Raw genomic sequence first — 27,632 nt, forward strand, 5'->3', positions numbered from 1 at the left:
AAGGTAGAGCTGGAGGAATCTGGTCTTACCAGGGCATGGTTGGGCAGAGTATTCTCCAATAGGACAAACTTTAGAGCTATAATTTCTGGAGAAGCCCAGGACTCATCACACAGCATGTCAAACAGGGGCTGACTATCACCAGTTTAAAGGTGCCACCTCAGGGAGTTCTCTTGTTGTGCAGCTGGTTAAGGATTCAGGGTTATCACACAGCAGCTTAGATCACTGCAGTGGAGTGGGTTTGATCTCTGGACCAGGGAACTTTCACATGCTATGGGCTTGGCCAAAAATAAAATAAAATAAAAAAGCTGCCATCTCAGTTTTTCAGGTGAAGAGCTCCATTCATCCTGGGGGTTATGCTGGTAGTTGGGGACTGGTCTGGGCTTTATAGACCTGGAGAGCCCTGGCTCCCCAAGGCTGGCTGAAGGGGTTCACATTGAGCATGATCATTCAGTAAAATCAGCTTGCCCAGGATATTAACCCCTTATCAGACACATGATTTGCAAATACTTACTCCTATCCCACAGGTTGACTTTTCACTCAGTTTATTGCTTTCTTTGATGTACAGAAGCTTGCTGAGTCCCATATGTATATATTTGCTTTGTGGTCTGTGTGCTTTTGGTGTCACATCCAAGAAGTCATTGCCAAATCCAAAGTTATGAAGCTTAATCCTATGTTTTCCTTCAGGGGCTTTATAGTTTTAGGTCTTAACTCAAAACGGATTAAATACATAAACATTATTTTTGTATATGGTGAGGATAAGGATCCAACTTCATTCTTTCGCATGTGGATATACCAAGGAGTGTGGCATTTTTGAAGATGATGGAGTTGGCTAGGGTGTCTGAAGCCTGGTAAACACAGAGAGTGGTAGAAGAGGAGACTGCAGGTGTAGGCAGGGTCTGGGTCATGAAACAACTTTATAGGGCATGCGAAGAGTCTAGTTTTCATTCTCAACACATTGTGAAGCCACAGGAGATTGACAAGAAGAGATTTATATTTTTAAAAGAGCACTGGTTTACTCAAAAAGTTAAGCATAGAGTCATTATGCACCAGCAATTCCACTTTTAGATATATATCCTAGATAACTGATAATACACATTCATACAAAAACTTGTATGTGAATATTCATAGCAACATTATTCATAATAGCCAGAATGTGTCTCAACTCAAATGTTTATCTATCAATGAAAAGATATACCACATTTTGTTTATCTGTGCAATTAAATATTATTTTCCTAATAGATGGAATGAAGTACTGTCCTGTGCTACAACATGGATGAACCTTGAAAACATTATGCTAAGTGAAAGAAGCCAGTTATAAAAGACTGCATACTATATGATTCCTTTTTTATGAACTCTCCAGAAGAGAAAATCTATAGAAACAGTAGGTTAATAATTGCAAGATGGTATAGGGAGGGGAAAATAGGACTAACTGCCAATAGGTAGGGGGTTTCTTTTGGGGGTGATGTACATGTTCTGGAATTAGATAGTGGTGATGGCTGCATAGCCCTGTGAATACACTAAAACACACTGAAGTGTGCATTTTTAAATGGTGAATTTTGTTATGGTGAAGTATATATCAATGGAAAAAATGCTATATATATATTTTTTTTTTAATCACTGCGGCTGCAGTGTGCTAAATGGACTGAGGCTGGGCAAAAGCAAAGGAGGCAAAGGAAGCCATTAGGCAAAGGATCACAAGGCTAGACGTTGACCGTATTCACATACTGAGAAACTGATAGCTTTTCCTGATTGCACATCTCAGGTTCTTCACCTCTGTACTACACAGTTTCCTATTAAATGACTGAAATTTAAATTTAGCCAAGGGTCCCCTTTTTTGTCTTCTCTTGCCAGAAATGCCCACACCATATTTCCTGAGGACATTTCTCTGCTGAGCTTTCAAACACTAGGACTGCTGTTCGGATGAAATTTCCATTGGGGAAAACTTTTTCTTTCTTTGTGCCAGAATAATGAGTATAAAGGTGCACTGCTCATAGATGAGATGAATTAAGGACACTAAAAAGTTTTGGCACCATAATTTGAGATTCTTCTTAGGGGAGGACCTTCTTCGTACTCTCATGGCAAGAAAAGTGTTTTAGTTTTAGAGAAGCATTACATATTACTTCTTTGCTGGACTAAAGGGACTTTTCTTCTCCTGGTTCCTTTTAAGTTCTCTGGGTGCTAAGAAAATGTCTTAGGTGGAGCCTTAAGAAATTTTTATTTATAAAATGATATTTTAAAATTCTTTTCTTTGGTGGTAGAAAGATATTTTGTTACAGCTGAGGACAGAGAGCATCCAATAAAATGGGATCTGTGACTACTGGTTTATAGGATGTGTGCTGAGTGCTAGAGTTCTGTAAAAAACAACTTGTTTTCCAAGGGTTTTTTCTTTTCCTGGAAAATAACTGAAATTTAGCATTAGATTATGCAGAAGACATTGTAACAGCTTAACCTTGTAATGTTTCCCAGCATCCAGGCTGCAAAACACAAAGATGGGATCTAAAAGGAGGGCTTTGTGAGCTTCCTCATGTAGGTGCCTAAGGCACCAGGCACATTTCCTCATCTTTCCTGGCTTTCTAGTTTTCAAAATGTTATTGCTTACTGGCCTTAAAGGCAAACAACTTGCCATGTATGCTCAGCCTTTTGCCTTTCCCCCATAAAAGTGGACATAAATGCTTTGCAGACCATGCATATCAGAAAAGTAGTATACCTACAGATGTCTGCAGTGACAGAGTAGGAAACTACTGAACAAAGAATATGCTGGGAATCAAATATAATACCCAGAGGCAGGCCGGCCTGAATTCACTCAGTCATATATAACTTTTTTTCATTTATTTTTAATCAACTGGAATTTTGGTGTGTGCGTATGCGCATGCGCACGCACGCACTCTGTGTGTCTCCAACACGTGAATTCAAAGTAACATATGAGGAAATTCTCAGCAAATTGCAAGTGATGTATAAAAATACATCTTAGGAATCCAGTATCAGCTAAAGAATTACTTCTTAGGTGAACAATACCTTCAAAAAAGATTGATGCCAGCTCATAAAATGCTACATTATCCTAGGATGTGCCTTCCTAGGATGTTCCAAGACATAAGAGACTACTTATTTGTTCTCAGATGTGGAAAACAAATCCATTTGCCAAGGAGACTTCCAGTATGAAATAGCTTCCAGCATTATATGAGGCACTCTTTGTACACCAAGGAGCGCTTCCCTTTCAACAGTTTTATATCACTCATGAAGCCTTTTCCTATCTTGGACCACTTGCTCCAACTGGACACTGCTGATAGAATTTGAGAAAAGTATGAGCCCTGGGATAGACACGCAGGGTGTGGAGACTGGCTTTTAGCTCTGGCTCTGGGTTTTATTACTGTGGTGACCGTAAATTCCTCATGACCACAGTCCTACAGATGACACCGCATCTCTTTCTACAGATGATTTCCCCGTCATCCAGAAGCCAATGTGGAAGCCATGAGTCCCTCAGTCTTTTACACCTTGTATACATCAAACGCTTCAGTTCTTCTAGGAAGATCTCTCATATTATCAGTTCTTTCCAGTTGTAACGAATCTGGTTCTCCATTGGCTTCTTGTAGCAGGACAAGTTTAATTTAAATGCTTGGAAAAGAAGAATTCTACATTTCTCAAAACCTGACCTTCAGAGTTCCCTGTTGGTGCAGTGGATCCGACATTGTCAAGGCTGTGGCTAAGGTCGCAGCTGTGGTACAGGTGCAGTCCCCGGCCCTGGAACTTCCACATGCTTTGGAGGCAGCCAAAAAGACAAAAAGACAAAACAACAACAACAACAGAAAACAAACCACCACCACTACCACCACCAAAAATCCCTAACCTTCACCTCAGGTTTCCTATCTTCTGCTGCTCTCCTCCCACTGTAACCTTCTATCCCACCACACATTCCCTCTCAGGTTTATGCTCTGTATTACTTTCCTGTTGCTACTGTAGCAAATTACCAAAAACTTAGCAACTCTGAGCAATACGAATTTATCTTACCATTCTGGAAGTCAGAAGCCTGACAGACTCAACTAAAATCAAGGTGTTCACAGGGCTGTATATCCTCTAAAGCTCTAGAGGAGAATCCTTTTCCTTAACTTTATAGCTTCCAGAGGCACTTTCCTTGGTTCATGACCCCCTCCTCCATCATCAAAACCAGTCACTGGAGCCAGTTCTTCTGGCCCTACCACCTCTCTGGTTCTCCCTCTTCTGTTTCCCTCTTCAACTTTTAAGGACCCTTGTGATTACACTGGACCTACCTGAGTAAACTAATATGCCTACTTTAATGTTGTCAGATTAGCCACCTTAATTCCCCTTTGCTGTGTAACCTAACACATACACAAATTCTGAGAATTAGGACATGGACATCTTGGGGGGGGGGCATTATTCTGCCTACCACATCCTCTATCCCATCCTCTGCCCCCCAAATTGTTGGAAATGCTTCTAACTATCTATTCCTCCTTTTGCAATTATCTTAGCAACAATCAACTAATTGAATATTGTTACCAAAAACTTTAGGTTTCAATTAATAAAACTAACTGCAAATTATATATTCAGTGGTCTGGACTTATATTTTTAAGAAAAAAACCCCACAGTATTGAATGGGTTTATTTAAGTTCAGTTTGCATTTTAAGTCATATTGGTTTGAAAAGGTACATGCACCCCAGTGTTCACAGCAGCATTATTTATAATTGCCAAGATATAGAAGCAACCTAAGTGAATCAACAGATTAATGGATTAAGAAGATGTGGTTTATATACAACGGAATACTATTCAGGCATAGCAAATAATGACATTTTTCCATTTGCAGCAACATGGATGGACTCTGAGGGCATTATGCTGAGTTTAATAAGTCAGAGAAAGACAAATATTGTATAATGCCACTTACTTATATATGGAATCTAAAAAGTATAGCAAACTAGTGAATATAATAACAAAAAAACCCAGACTCACAGATATAGAGAACTAGTGGTTACCAGCAGGGAGAGAGAAGGGAGGAGGGGCACTATAGGGGGAGGGGCTTAAGAGGTAGAAATTATTAGGTATAAAATAAGCAAGGATATATTATACCACACAGGGGATATAGCCAATATTTTCCAATAACTATAAATGGAGTATAACCTTAAAAACTTATGAATCACGTATTTTACACCCATAACATATAATATTGTATAACTAAACCTCAATTTAAAAATGATACTGGTAACCATTCAGAAGATCCTCATAAAACACAAGGTATTTTAATATCTAATTGGCTTAAATTAACTAATGATACTAATAATAACATATCTATTAATTAAATTTTGTAGGCAAAAGTTCAGAGAAATGTTTTCAATTATGGGTATTTTAAAAGACTGAGTCTAAAATTATATCTAAAATAGGAGTTCCCATGGTGGCTCAGCGGTTAACGAACCCAACTAGGATCCATGAGAACCTGGGTTCAATCCCTAGCCTCGTTCAGTGGGTTAAGGATCCAATATTGCTGTGAGCTGTGGTATAGGTCGCAGACTTGCTCGGATCTGGCACTGTTGTGGCTGTGGCTGTGGCTGTGGCTGGCAGCTATAGCTCCAATTCGACCCCTAGCCTGGGAACCTTCATATGCTGAGGGTGCAGCCCTAAAAAGACAAAAGACAAAAAATACATATATATATATACATATAAAGTATTTCTGCATTAGCCATTCTTATATTTTTAGGAAACTTCCCTAACATGTCTTAGCTTCAAGCGCCCTGATTGTTTCTTCGGCTTAAAGAAGGGAGCTGGCACAAACAGAGACAGGTGAGTTACTTACGCTCTTAGTCTGAGATGGTGCAAATAGCAATTGTATTTTTAGGGCATCAGATAAGGGGCTGGAGCTTGGGCTGTGATTGAAATCAAGTCTTACTGTCTTTACCAATATCATACTCTATTAGAATGGACAATAGAGACAGAGGGAAAAGAAGAAGCCAAAGATTCCTGAAGAGAACTCCAGAGGTGAAAACACTTCCTGGTTCTTATCTATGTCATCTTGTCACACTGGAACAAGTTTAGGTGTGCAGTATTTATGGAAGCAGTCAGATTACAGACTGTTTTAAAATCGTTTTGCTCCTTCCTCAGGAAAGCTTTCTCTGGTCACCCCCTAAATCAGAATACGTCTCAAAGATGTTTTCTCTTGTGGAATCTTACACTTCTCCTTCACTGCGCTTGTCACAAATGCTCATTACAGATTAATTTTTTTAATCATTTGGTGTCTTTTCCGTATGATCGCTTTGCTTAGCACTGCACCCTTAGCTTTCACCACACTCTAACCAGGTTAGTCAATTTACATGTTTGTTGAATTGAATCAGTCTTGGAGGAGAGAGGTGGCTGTGTTACTGGTTTCTTTGGTATTGGGGAGCACTTCAAGCACGGCGTTCTCTGCTTAGTGCTTTTGAAAGAACCTACATCTCAACCACCAAGAACTTTGCATGATGTAGCAGCTGAAGCCACCATAGAGACTCCTCCCTGTTCACCTCATCTTGGGAAGACAGAAAATTATGTGAACTCAGCAAATGGTACATTAATACAGACTCTCTTTGATGTTCTTGTTGAGGACTTTTAAAACTGTGGAGCTGGAACCATATCCATTTTGATTTATCTATTAACAATTTTTTTTAAAATTGTGCCCACAGCATGCAGAAGTTCCTTGGCTAGGTATTGAACCTGGGTCCCCGCACTCCCAAGACACTGGTCGCTGATCCCACTGCACCCCAGTGGGAACTCCCCAACTGTAAATTTTAACCTTATCTGTTCCTGTGCTTTCTTACAGAAAATTCTCATGTACTTCTTTACCCTCAGAGAAGCACCCTTCCTCACCACCAACAAGGAGAAAGAAGTTTGATAATTTCATGCTGCTGATGAAAGAAATTTGACGATTTCTGAAAATTATCAGTGATCACGAGATAAACCCTCCCTTGTGTTATGAGTCACTTGCCTTTTTTTTTTGCACCTTCTACACTGTGCACAATCTGTCTCTCAATAAAAAGGTTTGCTTGCCTAAGAGTCTTGTGGAAGCGGTATTCATTTCTATGGTATTCCTGTCCAAGAATCTGGAAAGAGCCAGGTAGCATCCGCATTTTGTAAATTTCTCCTGCAAGTTATAACGCTGTGAAAAGCCCAATGATGCAGGTAATTTAAAATAGTGCCCTTCACAAGAACTTTTTTAGGGTATTTTGATAAGATGAGCATCTGAAAGCACAGCGTGTTCATTAAACACATAAAATAAGCCGTAGTAACTATTTTTAGATGACATCAGGACAACCTAAGGAGGCCTTTTACCAATGCATGCTTTGAGGGAAGGAGAAAGAGGGAAAGGACGCACATCTGAATACCTAATTGTTATTCTTTTCCCCTGAATTTTCATGTTATTACATTTAAAATTCTAGAACCTTGTATTTTGGTGCGGAAAAGGTACAGCCAAGTGCCATTCTCCTCCAAATTAAACCTGAATTATACAAGTAAATTTATTCAATTAAGGCAGGTGTGAGGCGGCAGATGCACAAGATTAACATGTTTGGACTGGGTAGTTTTCTTTTGCTAAAGACTGGCTCTTACTCATCCCTTGCCTCACTTCCTTCTAATCTACAGGCTTTTCTTTTCAGAGGCCTCTCCTCCAACGTGCTTACCGTTGGCCATGCTTAGCCCTGGTGTGGCTGGCTCACGATCAGAATCGGAGACGAGGCCGGCCTAAGAGACAAAAGGAAAGCAAAACCCGCTTTCTGCCGGGGCTAGAAAGCCCAGAGCTGAAAAGGCTGCCCCCGCGCGGCTCCAGCGCTCCAGCCAAGGGCGAGGAGAGCCGAACCTCTTCGGCTCTGCCTCCGGACCCGGGCCCCGCCCCTTCCCGGTCCAGTACGTAAATAAACGCGACGAAACCGCCGGCGTGAGGCGAGTGTGTCGTAGCCAATGAGGTTCCAGGAATGAAAATCGCTGACCAATGAGCTGCTGGGATGGTCTGGGCGGCCGACCAATCGTGGAGCCTCGCACCCGGATATGATTGTGGGTTCTGAAACCAAGCTCTGAAAAAGTGTGAGGGGCTTCCCACGTGGGGTAGGGGTTTTGGGCGCAGAGAGGGGGCTGAACGTTGATTAGGTTTAGCGTCTGGCGCGTATGGTGAGCGTATAAGGATTAACCCTTTGAGTTTTGAGTGTGTGTGTGTGTGGGGGGGGCTGGGGTGGTAAATCAATGTGGCTATTTGTCCGTGGAAAGAATTCCCGCTGCGGCGCCCCGGAGCCAGCGTTTAGAGAAGCCTCTCCGATGGTACCGCACAGGGAGTAGGAGAGTCTTGAAGAAGCCCCGCGGGCAGTGGGAATATGAATCTCTTACCTAAAAGCTCTAAAGAGTTTGGTTCCGTTGACTACTGGGAGAAGTTCTTCCAGCAGCGGGGAAAGAAAGCTTTTGAGTGGTATGGAACCTACCTGGAACTGTGCGGGGTGCTACACAAATACATCAAGCCAAGGGAAAAGGTAAGCGCGACCTGGCAGCCCTGTGTGTGCTCTGGAAGGTGTGATCTGATAACAGAAATTCTGCGCTTGGCAGACCGTTACAGGAGTGGGGGGCCCTCTCTGGGCCCATATTTTTAGAACTCCATGCAGCGTTACAGCTAACAGGCAATTACGAAATATCCTTTTAAAGAATTTCGGATAAACGCTTCCACCCCCAACTCACCCTTAAATTAATAACCCTGTTGTAAGGATGACTTATTTAGTAATGGGACCTAGATATCTCCTCCTAGTGAAGAAGTGTATTTCTGTCACAGTGCATCCCTGTGGAGCTGGCAGCACTTACGGCTTTACTGATAAGTGAATGTGTTATCAAACAGGTGTTGCAGGCCCACTGACTTTAAGGCACTGGGCTCAACCCTTAAGCCACAAGAGCATTATAAACTGTGAGCACATTGCAAAAGTGAAAAAAAGTGGTAAATACAGTAATTGGAGTTTTGATAGAAGGGTTGTACTGGAAGTAGGGAAGGAAGAAGGGTGGAAAGCATTCAAGGAGGAAGCTTTAAGAGCCAAGCCTTATGCTGGGTGCTTTGTGTGTGCGTGCGTGTATGTATGTATGTCTTGGTTCAATCATTGAATTCTCATTGAGTTGAGTGGTAGTACATAAATTCTACAGATGAAGAAGGAGGCTCTGTGAGCCAGTTTCTTGCCCAAGATCATCATATATGTAGTAAGTGGTCATGTGGGAATTTAAACTTAGGCGTACCTAGCTCCAAAGCTTACGCATTGTCTCACTTCTTTCCAGAGATGACAACCTTGGGGCAGAATTTTGTTTTTTGTTTGTTTGTCTTTTTTTGTTTGTTTTTTTCTTCCATGGCATGTGGATGTTCCCAGGCCGAGGATTAAACCCACACCAAGGCAGTGACCTAAGCCACAGCAGTGACACTGCCAAGTCCTTAACCTGCTGAGCCACCAGGGAACTCCTCAGGGCAGAATTTTGAAGGATCAATGGGATATTGCTCCATAGAGAAGGAGGCAACAACCTGTGTTTTAAATTTGGCTTTAGAAAATAGCAGAATGTCATGGATTAGAGCTGAAGGCATGAGTGGAATCAGATTAGTCCAGATCCTGGTTTTCAATAGTGAAACAAATAGATTTTTACTGTAACTACCATGACTTTCTATCAATTCTTGAGTAGTAAGTGCTTGATGCGGAGAAAAGAACAACCATGATTAGTTTGTTTCTGCAGTTGATTAATAAATGCTTGATTGAGAGAAAAGAACAACCCTGGTTAGTCTGTTTCTGCATAACTTGCATTGTTATAGCTTTTGTTACTAGTGAGTTCCTCTAACCAGTTGTGTGTCAAGGTGGAGCCTAGCATCAGCTCTGTGATGGTGCTCTCTCCTGATGGTAGCATCTCTGCCTTCTGAAAACATGCATCAGCCAAGGGGAGACTTGATTCCTTGAAGTACGTGAAGCTCATTCCTTTGCCTTGATCACCTCCATGTTGTTTTTTCCCCCAGGTGCTGGTGATTGGGTGCGGTAACTCAGAGCTCAGTGAGCAGCTGTACGATGTGGGCTACCAGGATATAGTGAACATTGACATCAGTGAGGTCGTCATCAAGCAAATGAAGGAACGCAATGCCAGCCGACGGCCCCAGCTGAGCTTCTTGAAGATGGACATGACACAGATGGAATTTCCTGATGCCTCCTTCCAGGTGGTGTTGGACAAGGGCACCCTGGACGCTGTCCTGACAGATGAGGAGGAGAAGACCCTGCAGCAGGTGGACAGGATGCTGGCTGAGGTTGGCCGTGTCCTGCAGGTGGGCGGTCGCTACCTCTGCATCTCCCTGGCTCAGGCTCACGTCCTGAAGAAAGCAGTGGGTCACTTCTCTCGGGAGGGGTGGATGGTGAGGGTGCACCAGGTGGCCAACAGCCAGGACCAGCTGTTGGACTCAGAGCCTCGGTTCTCCCTGCCTGTCTTTGCCTTCATCATGACCAAGTTCAGGCCAGTCCCTGGCTCTGCCCTTCAGATCTTTGAGCTGTGTGCTCAGGAGCAGGGCAAGCCTGTGCGGCTGGAGAGTGCCGAGCGGCTGGCTGAGGCAGTGCGGGAGCGGCAGCAGTATGCCTGGCTGTGCAGCCAGCTGTACCGCAAGGCCGGGCTGGGGAGTGTGTCCCTGGACTTGTGCAATGGGGACACGGGGGAGCCACGCTACACCCTCCACGTGGTGGACAGCCCCACTGTGAAAGCATCGCGGGACAGTCATTTTGCCATTTTCATCAGTGAGTTGGGATTGCTCCCTCTCTTCCCTGGAGGGGCTGGCTTACAGGGGCTGGGGCTGGGGCTTTGTGGCTGAGTGTTATCTTGCAGGGGGCCATACCTTTAGAAGTTAGACTGACCGGGGTGGGAGGAAGGGGGAGTAGCAGCTCTTCAGCTGCCTGCTTGGATTTGAGGTTTCTTTCTTCCCATCTTCCATGGCAAAGGCTTGATGAAGTGTCAGAATGGGATTGGTAGGGAGAAGGAGAATTAGTACAGATAAATTTAGGCAGGTCACACTTTGTGGAGATGTTATTTTGTAACATGGAGCAGTGGAAGCAAGGGAGCCTGTGAGCACCTTGATCTGGGGAAGTTTCTGTGCTTCTCTACTGAATTTAGAGAGACAGTACAGCTAAAGAAATGAACTCTGGAACCAGACTATTCATATTCCAGTCCTGGCTCAGTCACTTCCTGGTGGTGTGACATTAGACAAGTTAGTTTTCTTTTTGTGTCTTGGTTTCCTCATCTATAAACTGAGATTATAGCTGTCCTATGTAGTTGTGAGAAGGGTAACAGAGCTTAGAATGGTGCCTGGCACATGATGGATTTTACAGATGTTAGCATTACTATTGAAAGGGGTAAATGATACCAGATTCCCCTTGGTAATGATCAAAAGAGAAAGGGTGAAGAAATGTTTTCACAAGTAGAATATTCTCTCTATCTCTTTTTTTTTTTTTGGTCTTTTTGTCTTTTTAGGGCCGCACCGTGGTATATGGAGGTTCCCAGGCTAGGGGTCTAATCAGAGCCATAGCTGCCGGCCTACACCACAGCCACAGCCACACGGGATCTGAGCCGAGTCAGATCCACAGCTCACAGCAATGCCGGATCCCTAACCCACTGAGTGAGGCCAGGGATCGAACCCGCATCCTCATGGATGCTAGTTGGATTCGTTAACTGCTGAGCCATGACAGGAACTCCCATAAGTAGAATATTCTTAACAAGCATGAGGTGTTGATATATTGTGCTGGTAATTTGTTTCCTGATGTCAAATCCATTTTTCCATGTATTTTTGTATCGTCAGTGTCCACCTGTGGGAATACATAGCACAGTGGACCTGAGCATGGAGTCTGGGGCTGGACTGCCTGGGTTTGAGCCCCAGCTTTGCCAGTTCCCAGCGGTGTGAACTTGGGCAAAGAATGTAACTTCTGTGTCTTAATGTCCTCATTTATAAAATGGGAATAATAATACTCCCTGCATCTCGGGCTCTTGTGAGGATTGATTAGTTTCTGTTTGTAAACTGCTTGGAATAATTTGTAAAGTGTTAGTGTTATTGCTGTTTTTCTTGCACTGGGTACTTGCCTCCCTCCCCTTACATACATGCTCACATTTCTTTTCCACACTGGGTCCTCCCATGGCTCTGCTGGCACCTTCTCTGTGGGCATTGTGCACTGGGAATTGATAGCCCCTTGGTACGTCACAGTTAGAAGGGAAGCTGGGTCTGGCCGGCGGCTGGCTCTCTGCTACATGGGGCATATTTTGTCATGGGCTTTAAACACTTTTCCCGGGATTCCCCGTCAACAAATGCCTCTTTCCAGTCCCCCAGGGTCGGGAGACCGAATGGCTCTTCGGCATGGAGGAGGGCCGGAAGCAACTGGCAGCCAGTGCAGGCTTCAGAAGGCTGATCACAGTGGCCCTTCACCGAGGTCAGCAGTACGAGGGCATGGATAGCATCCAGGCTGAGCTCTCGGCCAGAGTCATGGAGCTGGCCCCAGCCGGAATGCCCGCCCAGCAGCAGGTAACAAAACTTTGGCAGCAGCTTTCACGGTTTTTGTGGAGAAGTCATATCAGCAGCCAGGAAGTCAGAGGGTGTCTTGGAAGGAGCTAGGACTAAGGTCTGTGGCCCTCATCTGTTCCTGGAGGGCATGTCAGGAACCATGAGTGAAGTGGGCAGAAATTACCTTCCCTTGGCCCAGGCAGTGAGAGGAAGGTGAGTGGTTGCCTTCAGCCCCACAATAGAAGCTTCTGTGTCTGTGGAGCCTCGTAGATGGTAAGAAGTGCTCTCCACCTTGCAGACTCCAGCTCTTCACACTGTGGATTACTCAGGCTGTGTTTCACCTAACCCAGTTTACACAGGACTTTCTTGGCCATTGCTTCTTAGAACCATCATTTTCTGAGGTAGAATGGGAGAGGGCCAGTACAGCTCAGCATAATTTTCAAGATATTAACATTACTGATCTGGTGTTTCACTGGGAAGGAAACAAAGCTTTTGCCAAGACAATGACATGGTATCATCAGTTGACACTCTGTTTTGTCCTATCCTGGTAACATAAGGTAATTGACAGGTGACTTTATTGCAAGGATTTTATAGAAAGGAGTTTATCCTTGGTGGATGGGCAAACCAAGGTACATGGAGGCTTGGTGCTATAATAAAAGATCTAAAAGGAAGAACCCAAGCTACTGAGTTCCCAGCCTGTGGTTCTGCGCATTAAGGTGACGTGCTCACAGATGAATGTGGGTTTGATTCTTCCTGGAAGATTTTGGGTTTGGCGTCCAGAGAAACACAAGTCCTATGGGGATTTGTGACCCTGCCCATTTGTGACCTTACCTGACCAGTGCCTGTGTCTCTGCAAAGTCAGGAGTCCCTGGTGATTATTAAATGCTCTTGTAGGTCTTTGAGAAGAAATAGATGTTAAGATGGGAAAGGAAATGGAAAGTTTAGGGGGAAAATAATTTTTTTTCTCCTAATTTTTTCTCTTACTTGGAAAAATGTGGGGAAAAAATAAGAGCAGTAGTTTCTGCTGTGGCTTGATGGGATGGGGGCATCTCTAGAGCACTGGGTCTGGCACAGTGGGTTAAGGATCTGGCATTGCTGCAGCTGTGGTGTAGGTTGTAAGTGGGCTCAGATTCAATCCCTGGTCTAGGAACTCCATATGCTGAAGGGCAGCCAAGATAAAAAAAAAATAAATAAAAAGTAAGGAAGAATTGAAAAATACGAAAGAAAAAAAAAGATGAGATTGACTGGAGGAAGGGAGAAATTTCTGCCAATTAGGAGTGGTTTCTTTCTTTCCGGATTTTTTTTTTTTCTTTTTTTCTGGCTGCACCTGCAGTGTGCAAAAATTCCCAGGCCAAGGATTGAATCTTTGCCACAGCAGTGACCCAAGCCACTGCGCCACAAGTCCTAGATTTTCTTATCTTTATCCCTGTTCAGTCTTTCCTTCATGATTCTAGTCCTTTCCTGAGGATTCCTTCTAACTTTAATTGTTCTGAACTATTGAAAGTCCTCTTAAGGATTACTGTTGGGAAACCCATATTTTTCTTACGTGGAACCAGCTGCATTTCACTGATGGTTTAGGGGACCTTTATTTGTTCAATTGCTTTTCAAAAAGGTGAATTAAACCTTTTGAGATCTATTCAAGTGCCCCAGAACAGTGCTTTAATATAATGGCAGATCCTTGGAGTTGTTGCTGCCCGGGGTCATGGTACTGGGCTTCCTCACATACACACAGGGGAAGGGATTATAATTTATCCGATTTCTCAGTTGAGCTGGTGTTTTGACCACACCTCTGCTGTTCCTCCAGGTGCCCTTTCTGTCTGTGGGTGGGGACATCGGGGTCCGGACTGTTCAGCACCAAGACTGCAGCCCCTTGAGTGGTGACTACGTCATTGAGGACGTGCAGGGGGATGACAGGCGCTACTTTCGGCGGCTCATCTTCCTGAGCAACAGGAATGTGGTGCAGTCAGAAGCCAGGTTGCTAAAGGACGTGTCTCATAGAGGTGAGGTGTTGTGGGCACAGTGGTGGGGCCCAGGTGGATGTGGCCTGGACAATTTGGGGGTGGTGAGAAAGACCTGGGAGCTTGGCAGAGCTGTAGGACAGACCTGCTACCTGTGAGCAGAGGCACTGGGCTCTCAGTCATCCTTTTATCATCAGAGTTCTTAGGGTGTCAGTGGTGATAAGCAAAAGGAGGCGGACTTCGGTTCTTGAGCAAAGCCCGGCTCTGCAATGATAAGGAGTAGGGGTGGTGGTTACCCAATAAATGGGATGATCACTTTAATGCCTGCAGTTTAAAGGCTACCTGTTTTACAAGTTGCTCCGTATGTGTCTGTAGATCAGTTGGCCTCTGTGAGGTGTGCTAGAAACATGGAGGGTGCAGGTGAGCCCTGCCCTCCTACGTGGTGCCACCTAGCACCGGTTTCAGAGTTGGTGGGTGCCTTAGCAGTCATCTAGCCCAGTGCCATCCCAGTAGAACATTCTGCATCGGAGGAGATATTTACTATCTGGCCAGCTGTCCAGCAGGGCAGCCATTAGCCATATATGGCTACTGAGCACTTGGAGCATTGCTGGTGTGACAGAGGAACTGAATCCTTAGTTTTATTTAATTCTAACTTACATTTAAATGTTTTTAACATTTGCGTGTAAATGGCTACAGATTTGGACAGGGTAGATCTAGACCATGTTCTCTAGGATCCCCTTCAAGTGCTCTCCCAGGTGTTGCTCAGAAATGCCCACTAATGGGGAGAGCAGTAGTTTGTTTCCCCTGCTATTCTCTTGGGCTTGTGCATTTGTATTATAAAAGCAATACTTGCTCATTGTAATCAATTCACAAATCAAATGTATAGAGTAGAAAAAGTGAATGCTTCTCCCCTCCCCTTCTCCAGTATAACTTCCTTTTTGAGGCCAGACTCAGGCTGGAATCTGAAACTGAATCTCCTAATTCCTGGTTGTTTCCTTTGCCTCACCATGCTGTCCTGTTAGCAGGGCCATCTGGAAGGAAGGTGGGAGAGAGCATTCAGAAACCCATAGAGTCACGGGTTTGCGCAGAGACCAGGATCAGGTTACCCTCAGCAGGACGGTTTTCTCTTGAGGGTATGCCCTGGTCAGGTGCACCCATGTTTATTGGGTACCTGTGCTGTCATTTGGTCACTCTGGCTACGGATTGGTTCAGTTTTGTCTCACCGAAAGCTCAGTAAAATTGCTTCAGAGAACATTTTTTTTTCCCCCATGGCCACACCCGTATGGAGATTCCCAGGCCAGGGGTCTATTCGGAGCTGTAGCTGCTGGCCTATGCCAGAGAGCCACAGCAACTCAGGATCTGAGCCATGTCTGTGACCTACGCTACAGCCCACGGCAATGCCAGATCTTTAACCCACTGAGCAAGGCCAGGGGTCGAACCTGCCACCTCATCGTTCCTTGTCGGATTCGTTAACCACTGAGCTACGATGGGAACTCCGCTTCAGAGGACATTTTGCCTCCCAATTTGGGTTTTGGCCTTTCCCTCCCACTGCTGTTGTCAAGTTCCTAACCTTCTTAGTAATTCTCATGGGAGTGATCTCCTTCACAGACGTATTGGTGAGCAAGAAGGAGGGTGTGTTAAAAAGTGATTTAAAGGAGTTCCCTGGTGGCCTAGGGGTTAAAGATCTGGTGTTGTCACCTCTGTGGCTCCCGTTACAGCTGTAGCCTGGGTTGGATCCCTGACCTGGGAACTTCTGTTTGTTGGGGGTGTGACCCCCCCCCCCAAATGATGTAACATCTCTGAAAAGCACACTGCCATTCACCCATCAGTGCCCAAAAGTGCACTGGAGTACATCTGGTCCCTAGCAAACCCCAGGACCGTCTGCTCACTCTGTCCTGGAGAAGTTGAGGGCGTAGATAGAGGGACAGTAGAGGGGCCTTTTGTAGAATATCCCCCCTTCTATGAACATTTGGATGTCCTTGCCTAGTGGGTTGGTGTGTGATACAGTAGAAAGATGAAAGGTATTAGAGACAGGCAGTCCCAGGTTTAAATCCTGGCTGCACTGCCTACTAATTCTGAGCCTAATTAGTTAATAACTCTTCAGATCCTCAGTTTTTCCATTTGTCAAGAATTGGAATAAGAGTGTTGTTACTAAAAGCTACAAGAGTAAAAGACCTAGTATAGTAATTGGCATAGGGGAGGTAATTAGTAACTTTAGGTTCTTTTTCCCTGAAAGGGTTCATGAATCAACTTCCCTTCTCTTAGCTGCTTTGTATTTCTCAGAGGAGAGGCATTGGTATTCTTCTCTTGAGTTTTTGTAGAGTTTTGAGTTTTGGGGTATTTCTTTGGCTCTCCCCTTTCCTGACTCTCTAGTATCCAGTGGTATGTGTTAAATGTTTAAAAACCATCCCTGGGGAAAAGAAGCTATGATATGTACTGTTTGCCAATTTCTGTGGCATAAAGATGGCCAGCATGGCCAGATTTCATGCTACCAACATGTCAACAAATTGACAGAATTCCTGTGTATTTAGCATTTGGGTTCCTGAGTCTCAGTAAGCCAGCTTTAGCACATTGCTGCTGGTGTGCTTCGCTTTCCAAGGACAGTGTACCAGGCATATGACTTCATTCATCTCTGTCTCTCATCTAGCCCAGAAGAAGCGGAAAAAGGACAGGAAGAAGCAGCGGCCTGCTGACACTCCAGAGGACCTCCCTGCAGCCCCGGGACAGTCCATCGATAAGAGCTACCTGTGCTGTGAACACCACAAAGCCATGATCGCCGGTCTTGCCCTGCTGAGGAACCCAGAGCTGCTCCTAGGTGAGGGCGATGCCACTGCCTTCCACAGTAGGGAGCATGTGAGACCACAGAGGTAACCACTGTCTGCTGCCTTGCAGCTTAGGAACCATGATTACAGGCTGACAGATGCAGATAGAGTCATATCTTCTTATTCCAAACATCTTCTAAGTTCATGAACATCCAAAGAAAGTTATTTATTTTCTCTCAAAGCCAAATTGTAATCTCAAAATGGCTCCAACTGCTGATATCTAAAATTTTTTTTCTATTCATTCATTTAAAAAGTTAATGTAAAATTAACTACAATTAAAAAAATTAGGAGTTCCTGTCATGGCTCAGTGGTTAACGAATCCAACTAGGAACCATAAAGTTGTGGGTTCAATCCCTGGCCTCGCTCAGTGGGTTAAGGATCCGGCATTGCCGTGAGCTGTGGTGTAGGTTGCAGACGTGGCTCGGATCTGGTGTTGCTGTGGCTGTGGTGTAGACCGGTGGCTACAGCTCCAATTAGACCCCTAGCCTGGGAACCTCCATGTGCCGTGGGTGCAGCCCTAGAAAAGACAAAAAAAAAAATTAATTTATAAAACACATTCGATGAGATCTGTAAAGTACACAGAGTGAAGTTGTTCAGCTTGGTGAATTTTTGCATGTCTGTATACCCATGTAACCAGATGGAATGTTTAAAAATCACATCTCTGGAGAGACACCTTTGCATTTTAAGAGAATTTCTGGGCTTTTCAATAATGCATTATTTGAGCTTCCCATGCAATTCTATCTTGAATTTCTACTTTTTAAGAAAATCCATAGTATAGGTAGTATAATCATAACCTTATCGCTAAGACTAGGTTTGTATCTGACTACAGTAGCAAATAGAGTCCTGTTTCTGTTTACTCTTGTAACCGTCTTTACCCAAAGTCCCTGCGTATGTCTTATTGGGACACCCTGTACTTTGGCTTATCTTGGTGTTGATGTATGTTCCTAGAGTATCAGTTCTTATGGTTTTTTTTTTTTTTTTTGTCTTTTTGCCATTTCTAGGGCCGCTCCCGTGGCATATGAAGGTTCCCAGGATAGGGGTCGAACTGAAGCTGTAGCCACCGGCCTACGCCAGAGTCACAGCAACGCGGGATCCAAGCCACGTCTGCAGCCTACACCATAGCTCATGGCAACACCAGATCCTTAACCCACTGAGCAAGGTCAGGGATCGAACCCGCAACCTCATGGTTCCTAGTCAGATTCGTTAACCACTGAGCCATAACGGGAACTCCTCAGTTCTTATGTTTAATCTTCAAGGTCTGTCTTCTTTTGGTGATTCTTTCCTGTTTCTTACCTTTTTCCATGCCTCTGTGGTTGCTGTGATTTCTCTGTGCTTAGGTGTTCGATTTGGGTCTTTGTTTTCCTCTGATTTCTGGAACTTGGATGGATTGCTCTCACTTGGTTGATGTGTCTGAGAAGGCAGTTGTGGCCTTTGAGTTGAAAGCTGGGCAGAGGGCATCCCATCTGCCCTGCACAGTGATCATGAACAGGATGTTAGCCATTGTGCCTCCTGTTTCTTAGAGGGGTTCAATAATGCTTGTAGTGGGGACTGGTGCTATAATGTTAGCTAAGTGCTTTGGGATCTTTAAGGGGCCATAATACAGTGGTTCATCTTCTAGATCTAGTAAAGAAAGGATTGTGAGGCCAGGGTTGAGTTTCCAGATGTCAGATTGACTCTTACATTTCTAGAAAGAGACAGGGGGGGTCAAGTCTCTAAATCTTGTCTCCCCTGGGCAGAGCCAACAGTCTGACTCCCTCTTTTGCCCTCCCCAAGGCTGGTATGAAACTTGATGGTGAACAGATGATAAAGTGATGCTTTTATTCTTTATTACAGAGACCCCCCTGGCATTACTGGTGGTAGGCCTGGGTGGGGGCAGCCTCCCCCTCTTTGTCCATGATCATTTCCCAAAGTCCTGCATTGATGCTGTGGAGATCGATCCCTCCATGTTGCAAGTGGCCACCCAGTGGTTTGGCTTCTCCCAGAGCAACCGGATGAAGGTCCACATTGCAGACGGCCTGGACTACATTACCAGTTTGGCAGGAGAAGAAGGTACTGCTCTGGAGGATTTGGAGGGCCGTTGAGAGCCGTGTTAGGGGTTAGGCTATAGCAACAAGTAAAACAGACTATTTCTTGCCCTGATGACACTAACATGTGGGCCCCTCTTCTAAATCTCTTCTGATCCTGTAACCTTGCCACTTTCCTCATAATTCCAAGAAGCCCAAAGTCTGTAGCTGAGTGAGGAAAGGGGAAGAAATATTGGGGGGGGGGGAGGTGTGTTTTATAAATCTTTCAGCTAGAAATGAAGCCAAGAAATAGAGCAAAACAGCATTCATGTAGATGAGTGGTTCCAAACCTCAGGGGCCTTTGGCAATATCTGCAGGCACTTTTTTGTCGTGACCATTAGGTAGGGATGCTTCTGGCATCTAACGGGTAGAGAACAAAGATGCTGCTAGATATCCTACAATGCACAGGTCAGCCACTGATAATAAAGAATTATCTGGCCCCAAATGTACCTAGTGATGAAGTTAAGAAATCTTGATGCAAAAGTTACTCTAATTGCCCTGCTCCTACTGGAATTAAGGCTCCATTTTGTTCTAATACTTTGTACCCCAGACTTGGACAAAAAGCATGGTAATGTTTTAGAATAGCTCCCCTGATCCTTCTGCAGCTTAATATCTAGGCTTCTGGTGATGGATGCTTTTCAGAGCTGAGCCCCTCAGGGAGAAGTCCGTTATGCTGGCTCATTCCTACGTGAACCCGGGGAGCCCAGGCCACCCAGCCTTCCCAGTCTGCTCATTCCATGATAGATGCTCTGGTTTTTGCTGAATTAGAATAACTTACAGGACGGGTGTGGCAAACCAGGATGCCTAGGGAAAGAATTTTGGTTCTGGGATGGATGCATGCTGCTTTAACTTAATTGCAAACTGAACTTTATCAGTTTCACAGGTTCCATTTCTGAGGCTAGGGCCAGTCTGGGGGCCCAGGCCCAAGATCATAATACCTGTGAAACATTTAAAATGGTGCCAAGTTCACAGCCCTTACTCAATCCATGATACGTTGCTGTTGTTATTACCCTTAAGTCAGTTTCGAACAGCTCTGGCCTTTGTCCCTAACAACCTTTCCGATTATTGGAGGACTCAGTAGTGCAGGTATGTGCTATGCTTGTCCTTAGACTTTGATGAGCCAGCATGTTCTGCTCGCTAAGAAACCAGAATCAGAGCTGTGCTATGAACAGTGATGGACATGCTGTTGTCCTCAGAAAATACTTACTAATTATTAAATAATCATTAGCACCTCTCAAAGTTTGCTAAAAACAAGTCATTTGTATTGCAGATCTACCCCTTGTAAAACTATTTAACATTATAGTAAGATCTAGGGTCAGATTCATCATCATTTCTTCCTCACTGATTGAGTGAAATCATTTCTTTCTTGAGCTAGCTATTGTTCAAATAACTTGAAAAGATACACTAATTTTAATTTGAGAACATTTTCTCTGAGAAGGCAGCTGTTTCCCCGAGTTAAGTTAAAGTTACCATTTGCTGGGTCAGCCCTTAAAGGTGGAGACAGCTGCTTTGTTTAGGTCAATGGTTCTCAACTCTGACTGTATTTAGAATTACCTGGGGGAGCTTAAGAAAAGTAGCAGGGCTTCCCATCTCCCCTCCCATCTGTTCCTTACCACCTCTGGGTTTTTAACTCGGTTGGTCATGACTGGAGCCCAGGATCTCTGGGTATTTAGAATTTTCCCATTTGATTCTAATGTTCTGCCAGGGTTGTAAATCAGTAGTATAGACGGGCCTTTGACTGAGTAATAATCATACTAGAGTGGACCCCAGTAATGTGTGTTTGTGGAAGGGGCTTTTTTTTTGGCCAAGCCCATGGCATGTGGATGTTCTGGGGCCAAGGATCACACCTGCACCACAGCTCTGACCTGAGCCATAGCAGTGACAACACTGGATCCTTAACCTGCCACACGACTAAGGGAACTCCGGAAAGGGCTTGTAACATGGAGGAAGAAGATGAGGTGAAGGCCCCATCCTAAATGCGGGCTACTTAGGGCAGAACCCCATGGCACGACTCCTGTGGATGGTGACATTAGTGCCCTTCTAGGCAAACTGCGTCCTCTGTGTCATCCTTCGGACTTAGCCGCCTGTGCCACCACGGGTCACAGAGGCAATGTGGTTGGAATGTGAACGCTGTTATTTTATCTAAAAGACAAACACTCCTTGCTTCTCTTTCCCAGCACGGCCTCACTATGACGTCATAATGTTTGACGTGGACAGTAAGGACCCAACCCTGGGAATGAGTTGTCCACCCCCAGCGTTTGTGGCCCAGCCTTTCCTGCAGAAGGTCAAAAGCATCTTGACTCCTGAAGGTATGAGGAGTAGAAGGTTGGGGAAGGAGGAGGAAGGAGGGATGGGTCCTTTAACGTAAATATTCTTTTTAATGAAAAATGCATGGAACACGCGCACAAGGAACACTGACCCCTTCCAGCACCCTGAAGTCCACCTCTTACCTCCTTTCAGCAACTCGTTCTCCTTTCTTCACTTCTATCCGCACGGCTTCGTTTTGCTTGTTTTTGTTCTTTATATAAAAGGAATCATATGGGGAGTTCCCACTGTGGCGCAACAGGATCAGAGGCATCTCTGCTGCACCAGGACACAGGCTCGATCCCTGGCCCAGCACAGTGGGTTAAAGGATTATCAGAGCTGTGGCACAGGTCACAACTATGGCTTGGATCTGATCCCTGGCCCAGGAACTTCCACATGCTGCAGACAGAGTGGCCAAAAGAGAGGAAAAAAAAAAAAAAAAAAAAGAACATACGCACTGTTCTCTGTTTTCTTTGACTCAGCATGTTTGTGGGATTCACGCATAGTGTTGTGTTGACATTATTCCCTTTTATTGCTGTGTAACATCATTGGTGACTATACCACAGTTCACCTCTCTATTCTGCTATTGGCAGTTGGGTTGTTTCCTGTCTGGGGCTTTTATAAGAAGTGCTGCCATTAACATTCTAGTGATGCCGTTGGGTGAACAGTGTGTGCGTGTCTGTTGGGCATAGATGTGTTGTAATTACTAGATCACAGATTACATGTATGTCCAGTTTTTGAAGATGCTGCCACATGCTTTCACAAAGTAGTTGTAGCCATTCACAACCTCACCAGCAGGGTGACTCTAGTGGCCATTTGAATTCTTCCCACACTGGACTGGGCAGTGTGTTATTTCATCTTCATAGCAGCCTGTTTTCAGATGAAGAAACTGAGGTAGGGACTTACCAAGATGACATAAGAGCTCAGGTTCTAACTCAGGTCCTTGTGACTTCTTGACAGCTGGAGCTCTTCATCCACATGTCAACAGCCTCCCAGGTGTTTTGATTTGGTTGAGATACTGTGGTGAACAGGGTTAATTTAGAACCATAATTGTCACAAGTGAAGGTATGTGATATATATATTAAGAAGGTAATCTGTGGAATTGGTACTTTCTTGAGAGTATTAGTTACTTCTTTCTCAAAGCAATTCTTTGTGTAACGGGAGAGTGGTGACATTGGGTAGCAGCACAGGAGAGCAAGGAGTTAGCTTGAAGTTTTCGCTCGGTTCACACATCCCCCATGCTTTTCTCTTCCTGCCTTTGTGTGCTGTGCATTCTCTGCAAACTCACTCTCACTGTAGGTGTTTTCCTTGATCCACCAGCCTTCCTGGGGCGGGAAGGCGTTTATTCGTCAGAACTGAACCTTGTCTCTAACAGATCCCCTAAACCGCCATCATTCTGACTCTTTCCTTCCCACTCTGCAGGTGTCTTTATCCTCAACCTCGTGTGCCGAGACGTGGGGCTAAAGGACTCAGTGCTGGCTGGGCTCAAGGCAGTGTTCCCCCTCCTGTATGTCCGGCGAATCGAGGGTGAAGTAAACGAGATCCTGTTCTGTCAGCCACATCCTGAGCGGAAAGTTGCTACGCCAGAGCTTCTGGAAATGGCCCAGGCCTTGGAGCAGACCCTGAGGAAGCCTGGGAAGGGCTGGGATGACACATATGTCCTGTCAGACATGCTCAAAACTGTGAAGATTGTATGATTGTCTGGACCAGGCAGTCTCTCAGCTTCCCGCCAGCCTGACCTTGGGCTCCTGGCCTGTCAGAGATCGAAGAAATACAATGCACAGTACTTTTGAAGCCCTGTATCTTTCATACTCAGCTGCATGTGACCTCCAGCTTGGTGAGGTTGCCTGAAGATGTGGGAAAATAAAGAAGTCCTTTCCATCCTGTCTTCCTCAGTACTGCTTGGGTTGATCTCCTTTGCTTCCTTCACCATGTCCTTGGGCAGGATTCCCTGCCGGAGCCCCCATCAGATGCTGATGCCTTAACGAGCATGCACTAAGCTCCTTAGGATTGGAGATGATTGAATGTGATCGCCAGTTTGCTTTGCTTTCTCCTTCTCTTGGTTCAGTAGGAATGATCTCAAGTGAGACAGCAGAGCATTCTGTCCCAAAAGACTATAAACAGAGTAGGACCTCTATGTGAGACAGATATTTTTTTTTTTTGTCTTGCCATTTCTTGGGCCACTCTTGCGGCATATGGAGGTTCCCAGGCTAGGGGTTGAATCGGAACTGTAGCTGCCGACCTACGCCACAGCCACAGCAATGCGGGATCCGAGCCGTGTCTGCGACCTACACCACAGCTCACAGCAATGCCGGATCCTGTGAGACAGATTTAAGAGAATATCTACTGTCATCTTGCAGAATGAATAGCCACTGACATGGCCCCAAGTTTTAAGAATCTGCTAACCCACTTCTACTTAACAGCTTTTCTCAAAGTCTAAGCCATCTGTTCTGCGACAGTGGAGGAAGTGGATGTAACTGGCTCCATAACTGTGTGTCAAAGACTTAACCAGACTGAAATCTCTGGTATTGGTTTTCTCACATTTACTGAGCAGCTGCTACATCCCAGAACCACTGTAAAGAGCTGTAATGGAAGTAAATTTGCTTTAAGAATGGCCCAAACCCACAAATTAGTAATAAAAAAATAACATGATCCAGGAATTTTTCTAAGTGATTTACTACACTGTCTGATTTAATCTGAGATAAAGGATAGTTAAAACTGCATCTAACCTGGGACAACATCATAAATCAACTGTACTTTAATTAAAAAAATAAGTATTAGAGTTCCCATCGTGGCTTGGTGGTTAACAAATCCGACTAGGAACTGGGAGGTTGCAGGTTCATTCCCTGGCCTCAGTGGGTTAAGGATCTGGCATTGCTGTGAGCTGTGGTGTAGGTCACAGACGTGGCTCGGATCCCAAGTTGCTGTGGCTCTGGCGTAGGTCAGTGGCTACAGCTCCGATTCAACCCCTAGCCTGGGAACCTCCGTGTGCCGCGGGTGTGGCCCTAGAAAAGGCAAAAAGACAAAAATAAATATTAAAAGGCAAGTAAATAAAAACAAATCTGCATTTAACCTCAAATCTCACTTGAGCCAGAAGTATCAATCTTATCCATTGAAACTCTTAGGTCAGCAGTTACAAGATTGGCTTGAATTTCATCTCTCCTAATAAGTAAGCCAAGGTTGACTTAATGAGCAGCACCATGAAAAACCCACACCCCAGCTCCTCTCTTCACAGGCCTTTTAGAATAGACTACCCTTTTAAGGCGAAGCATATTTCAAAAGTAGGTTGTCATCCTTACAAAATTGTGTCAGCCTGTTGAGAAGTGCTGTGTGTGCAGAGTAGTGTTTTTAGAACTTATCTGCTGGAATTACTAGGTGTTCAGGGGAGAGTCTTCCCTGAGCTATATAAAGGGAAGGTGGTCTCTTGGCATCCCTGTAGCCCGGGGGCCTCAGCTTGGAAATTCTCTGTTGTTTTCTAACTGTAAACTCATGCAATATTAGGATAGGTTACAGAGGCACCTGTGGTCAGACCACCATCTAGTGCTGTGCAGATTTTGCAGCAGCAAGCTTGGTGGCACAGCCAAGCTAGGGAATTACTGGAATGATGACGAGGTCTCTATATGTCTTAGGAGGAGTAGTCCAAGGATTTAGGTTCACTGGAGAGAAGCCTTCGTTGTGGGAAGAGGCACTCAGGGGCGATGATATAGTTGTCTTAAAATTTTTGAAAGACTGGGGTGCATAAGACTGAGGTTGGTTGCATATGCCATCAAAGACTGAAGAAAGACCAATGGGCAGAAATTACAGTTGGGCAGCTTTCAGCTTAATTTTCTACAGAGACTTGTGCCAAGGGAGACCATTATGTTCACCTGGACATGTGATTCAAGCTTTTACTCAAACCCTAGTTTAACTTGATGAGTGGTGAGGAAAGGGTTTTTTGTGCACAAGATAATGTCTTTGGCCTGTATGCCATCTTCCCCACTGAAGAGCTATTCACTTTCTTTTTTGGGGTGAGGGCAGGGGATTTCATTTTATTATGTATTTTAAGAAATTGAGGTGAAATTTGACATACAATGTTATATTATTTTCAGGTGTACACCATAATTATTCGGTAACAGTATATATTATGAAGTGATGAGAGCATACTATTTATTCACTATTGCGTTGATGACAGGCAAATGAGTCTTTATGAAAATTTTGCCTAACTTTAGGCATGTGAACTCCAGAGGACAAGGGAGGCTTTAAACTCAGATTCCTTCCAGATTAGGCAAGTAACAAGTGTGAAGTGAGCCAGGTGTAAAACAAAAACGCTGGGATAAAGCCTACCATAAACCATAGAATAAACACCCCATAAAAAAAGCAGCAGCTGTTCTTCCAGCCAAGTGTTGTCCTGCAGGAGTTCTAGATCTTTTAAGAAAGCCAGAAATCCCAGGTGGATGTGTGTGTGAATATTAAAATGTTGGCCAATCACAACACTTACAGAAAACATTTGGCCAGTAATTTGCATCTTTCACTACAGAAAGAATCTATCATACACCCAAGCTCTGAGTGAGCATAAAACAAGGAACAAGTTGGTAGCTAACAGTCTCAAAAGTCTGGAAAAATTCCATCTTGCGTTATGACCTACATTTTTTTTTAAATGGCTACTCGAGTGGGGATGGTCCCACCACCTTTGTGGTAGTGTGCAATTTAATTTCCTAGGGCCATCTGAGGACTGAATGAAAATATATTATATGACATCACCCCCCACTTCCCACCAAGGCAAGCCCTGCAACAATGTAAAACTGGTGAGGCTGTCTGCTGCTCCTTCTATGCCACCCCACATACCAACTTTTCAGTGTGTGCCTCCAATCTGCCTTCATGGCTCAGCTTGCTAACTGGGCCACTGCCTGAGTCCATCTTACCAGTAGCAAGTAGTTCTCAGCTGCACATTGGAGTCATCTGATATGATAGGTAGAATAGTAGTTCCTGGAGATGTTCTTGTCCTAATCCCAGAGACCAATGAATTTGTTACTTTAAATGGCAAACGGTAATTAAGGTAGAAAAGCCAATGCCAGATTGATGTGATAAAGACGGTTGCTGGCTTTGAAGATGGAAGGAACTCCGCAGCCTCCAGAAGCTGGAAAATCTAAGAAAACTTTTTCTTCCCCAGAGCCTCCAGTAAGAAATGAAAACCAGTCAGTAACTTGATTTTAGCCCTGTGAAAAGTTAAGAAAACCTTTTCTCCCCCAGAGCCTCCAGTAAGAAATGAAAATCAGTCAGTAACTTAATATTAGCCCTGTGAAAAGGTAAGAAAACCTTTTCTCCCCCAGAGCCTCCAGTAAGAAATGAAAATCAGTCAGTAACTTGATTTTAGCCCTGTGGGACTCTATTTCCAACATATGCACTATAATAAGATAATGCCTTTTTTGCTGTTTTCAGGCATTAAGTTTGTGATACATTGTTACAGCGGCAACAGGAAACATACTGGGAAAGGTGGGGGGGTTAAGAACATCTAAAATCTACTCTTTTGGCAACTTTGAAATATAAAGAATAGTAATATTATCTATGGTCACTATGTGTACATAATATCCCCATGACTTGCTTATTTTGTAACTGGAATTTTACATCTTTTGATCCCCTAGACCCGTTTCACTACCACTGCTGCCACCCCCTCCCTCTCCCCCCTCCCCTGGTCCTCTGACATCCACATAGAAACAAGATTATACGGTATTTATTGCTCCTAGATTTATTTATTTATTTATTTTGCTTAAGCATAATGCCCTCAAGGTCTATCCTTGCTGCAAATGGCGCTGCTTTGTTTTTTTTTTTTCATGGTTGAAAATATTGAAAATATTCCTCTGCATGTGTCTATCTCACGTCTTCATTCATTCACTTAAGTTGTTTCCATGTGTTGGTTATTGTAAATAATGCCGCACTGAACATGAGAGTGCAAATATCTTTTTGGGTTAGTGTTTTCATTTTCTTTAGAAAAATATCCAGTGGAATTGCTAAA

The 27,632-nt window shown here is 44.3% G+C and overlaps 1 protein-coding gene across 1 annotated transcript; it reads left to right on the forward strand.

Moving 5' to 3' along the window:
• The first annotated feature begins 8,015 nt into the window (after nt 1-8,015).
• On the forward strand, nt 8,016-23,538 carry METTL13 (methyltransferase 13, eEF1A lysine and N-terminal methyltransferase). Its single transcript, XM_047753115.1, has 8 exons — nt 8,016-8,486; nt 9,986-10,745; nt 12,315-12,514; nt 14,298-14,493; nt 17,099-17,266; nt 19,107-19,322; nt 21,514-21,645; nt 23,063-23,538. The coding sequence occupies exons 1-8, from the start codon at nt 8,334-8,336 to the stop codon at nt 23,335-23,337; spliced, it is 2,100 nt and encodes a 699-aa protein (XP_047609071.1). The 5' UTR covers nt 8,016-8,333; the 3' UTR covers nt 23,338-23,538.
• Nucleotides 23,539-27,632: the final 4,094 nt, after the last annotated feature.

Source organism: Phacochoerus africanus, chromosome 11, assembly GCF_016906955.1.
Source record: "Phacochoerus africanus isolate WHEZ1 chromosome 11, ROS_Pafr_v1, whole genome shotgun sequence".
NCBI classification, from domain to species: Eukaryota; Metazoa; Chordata; class Mammalia; order Artiodactyla; family Suidae; genus Phacochoerus; species Phacochoerus africanus.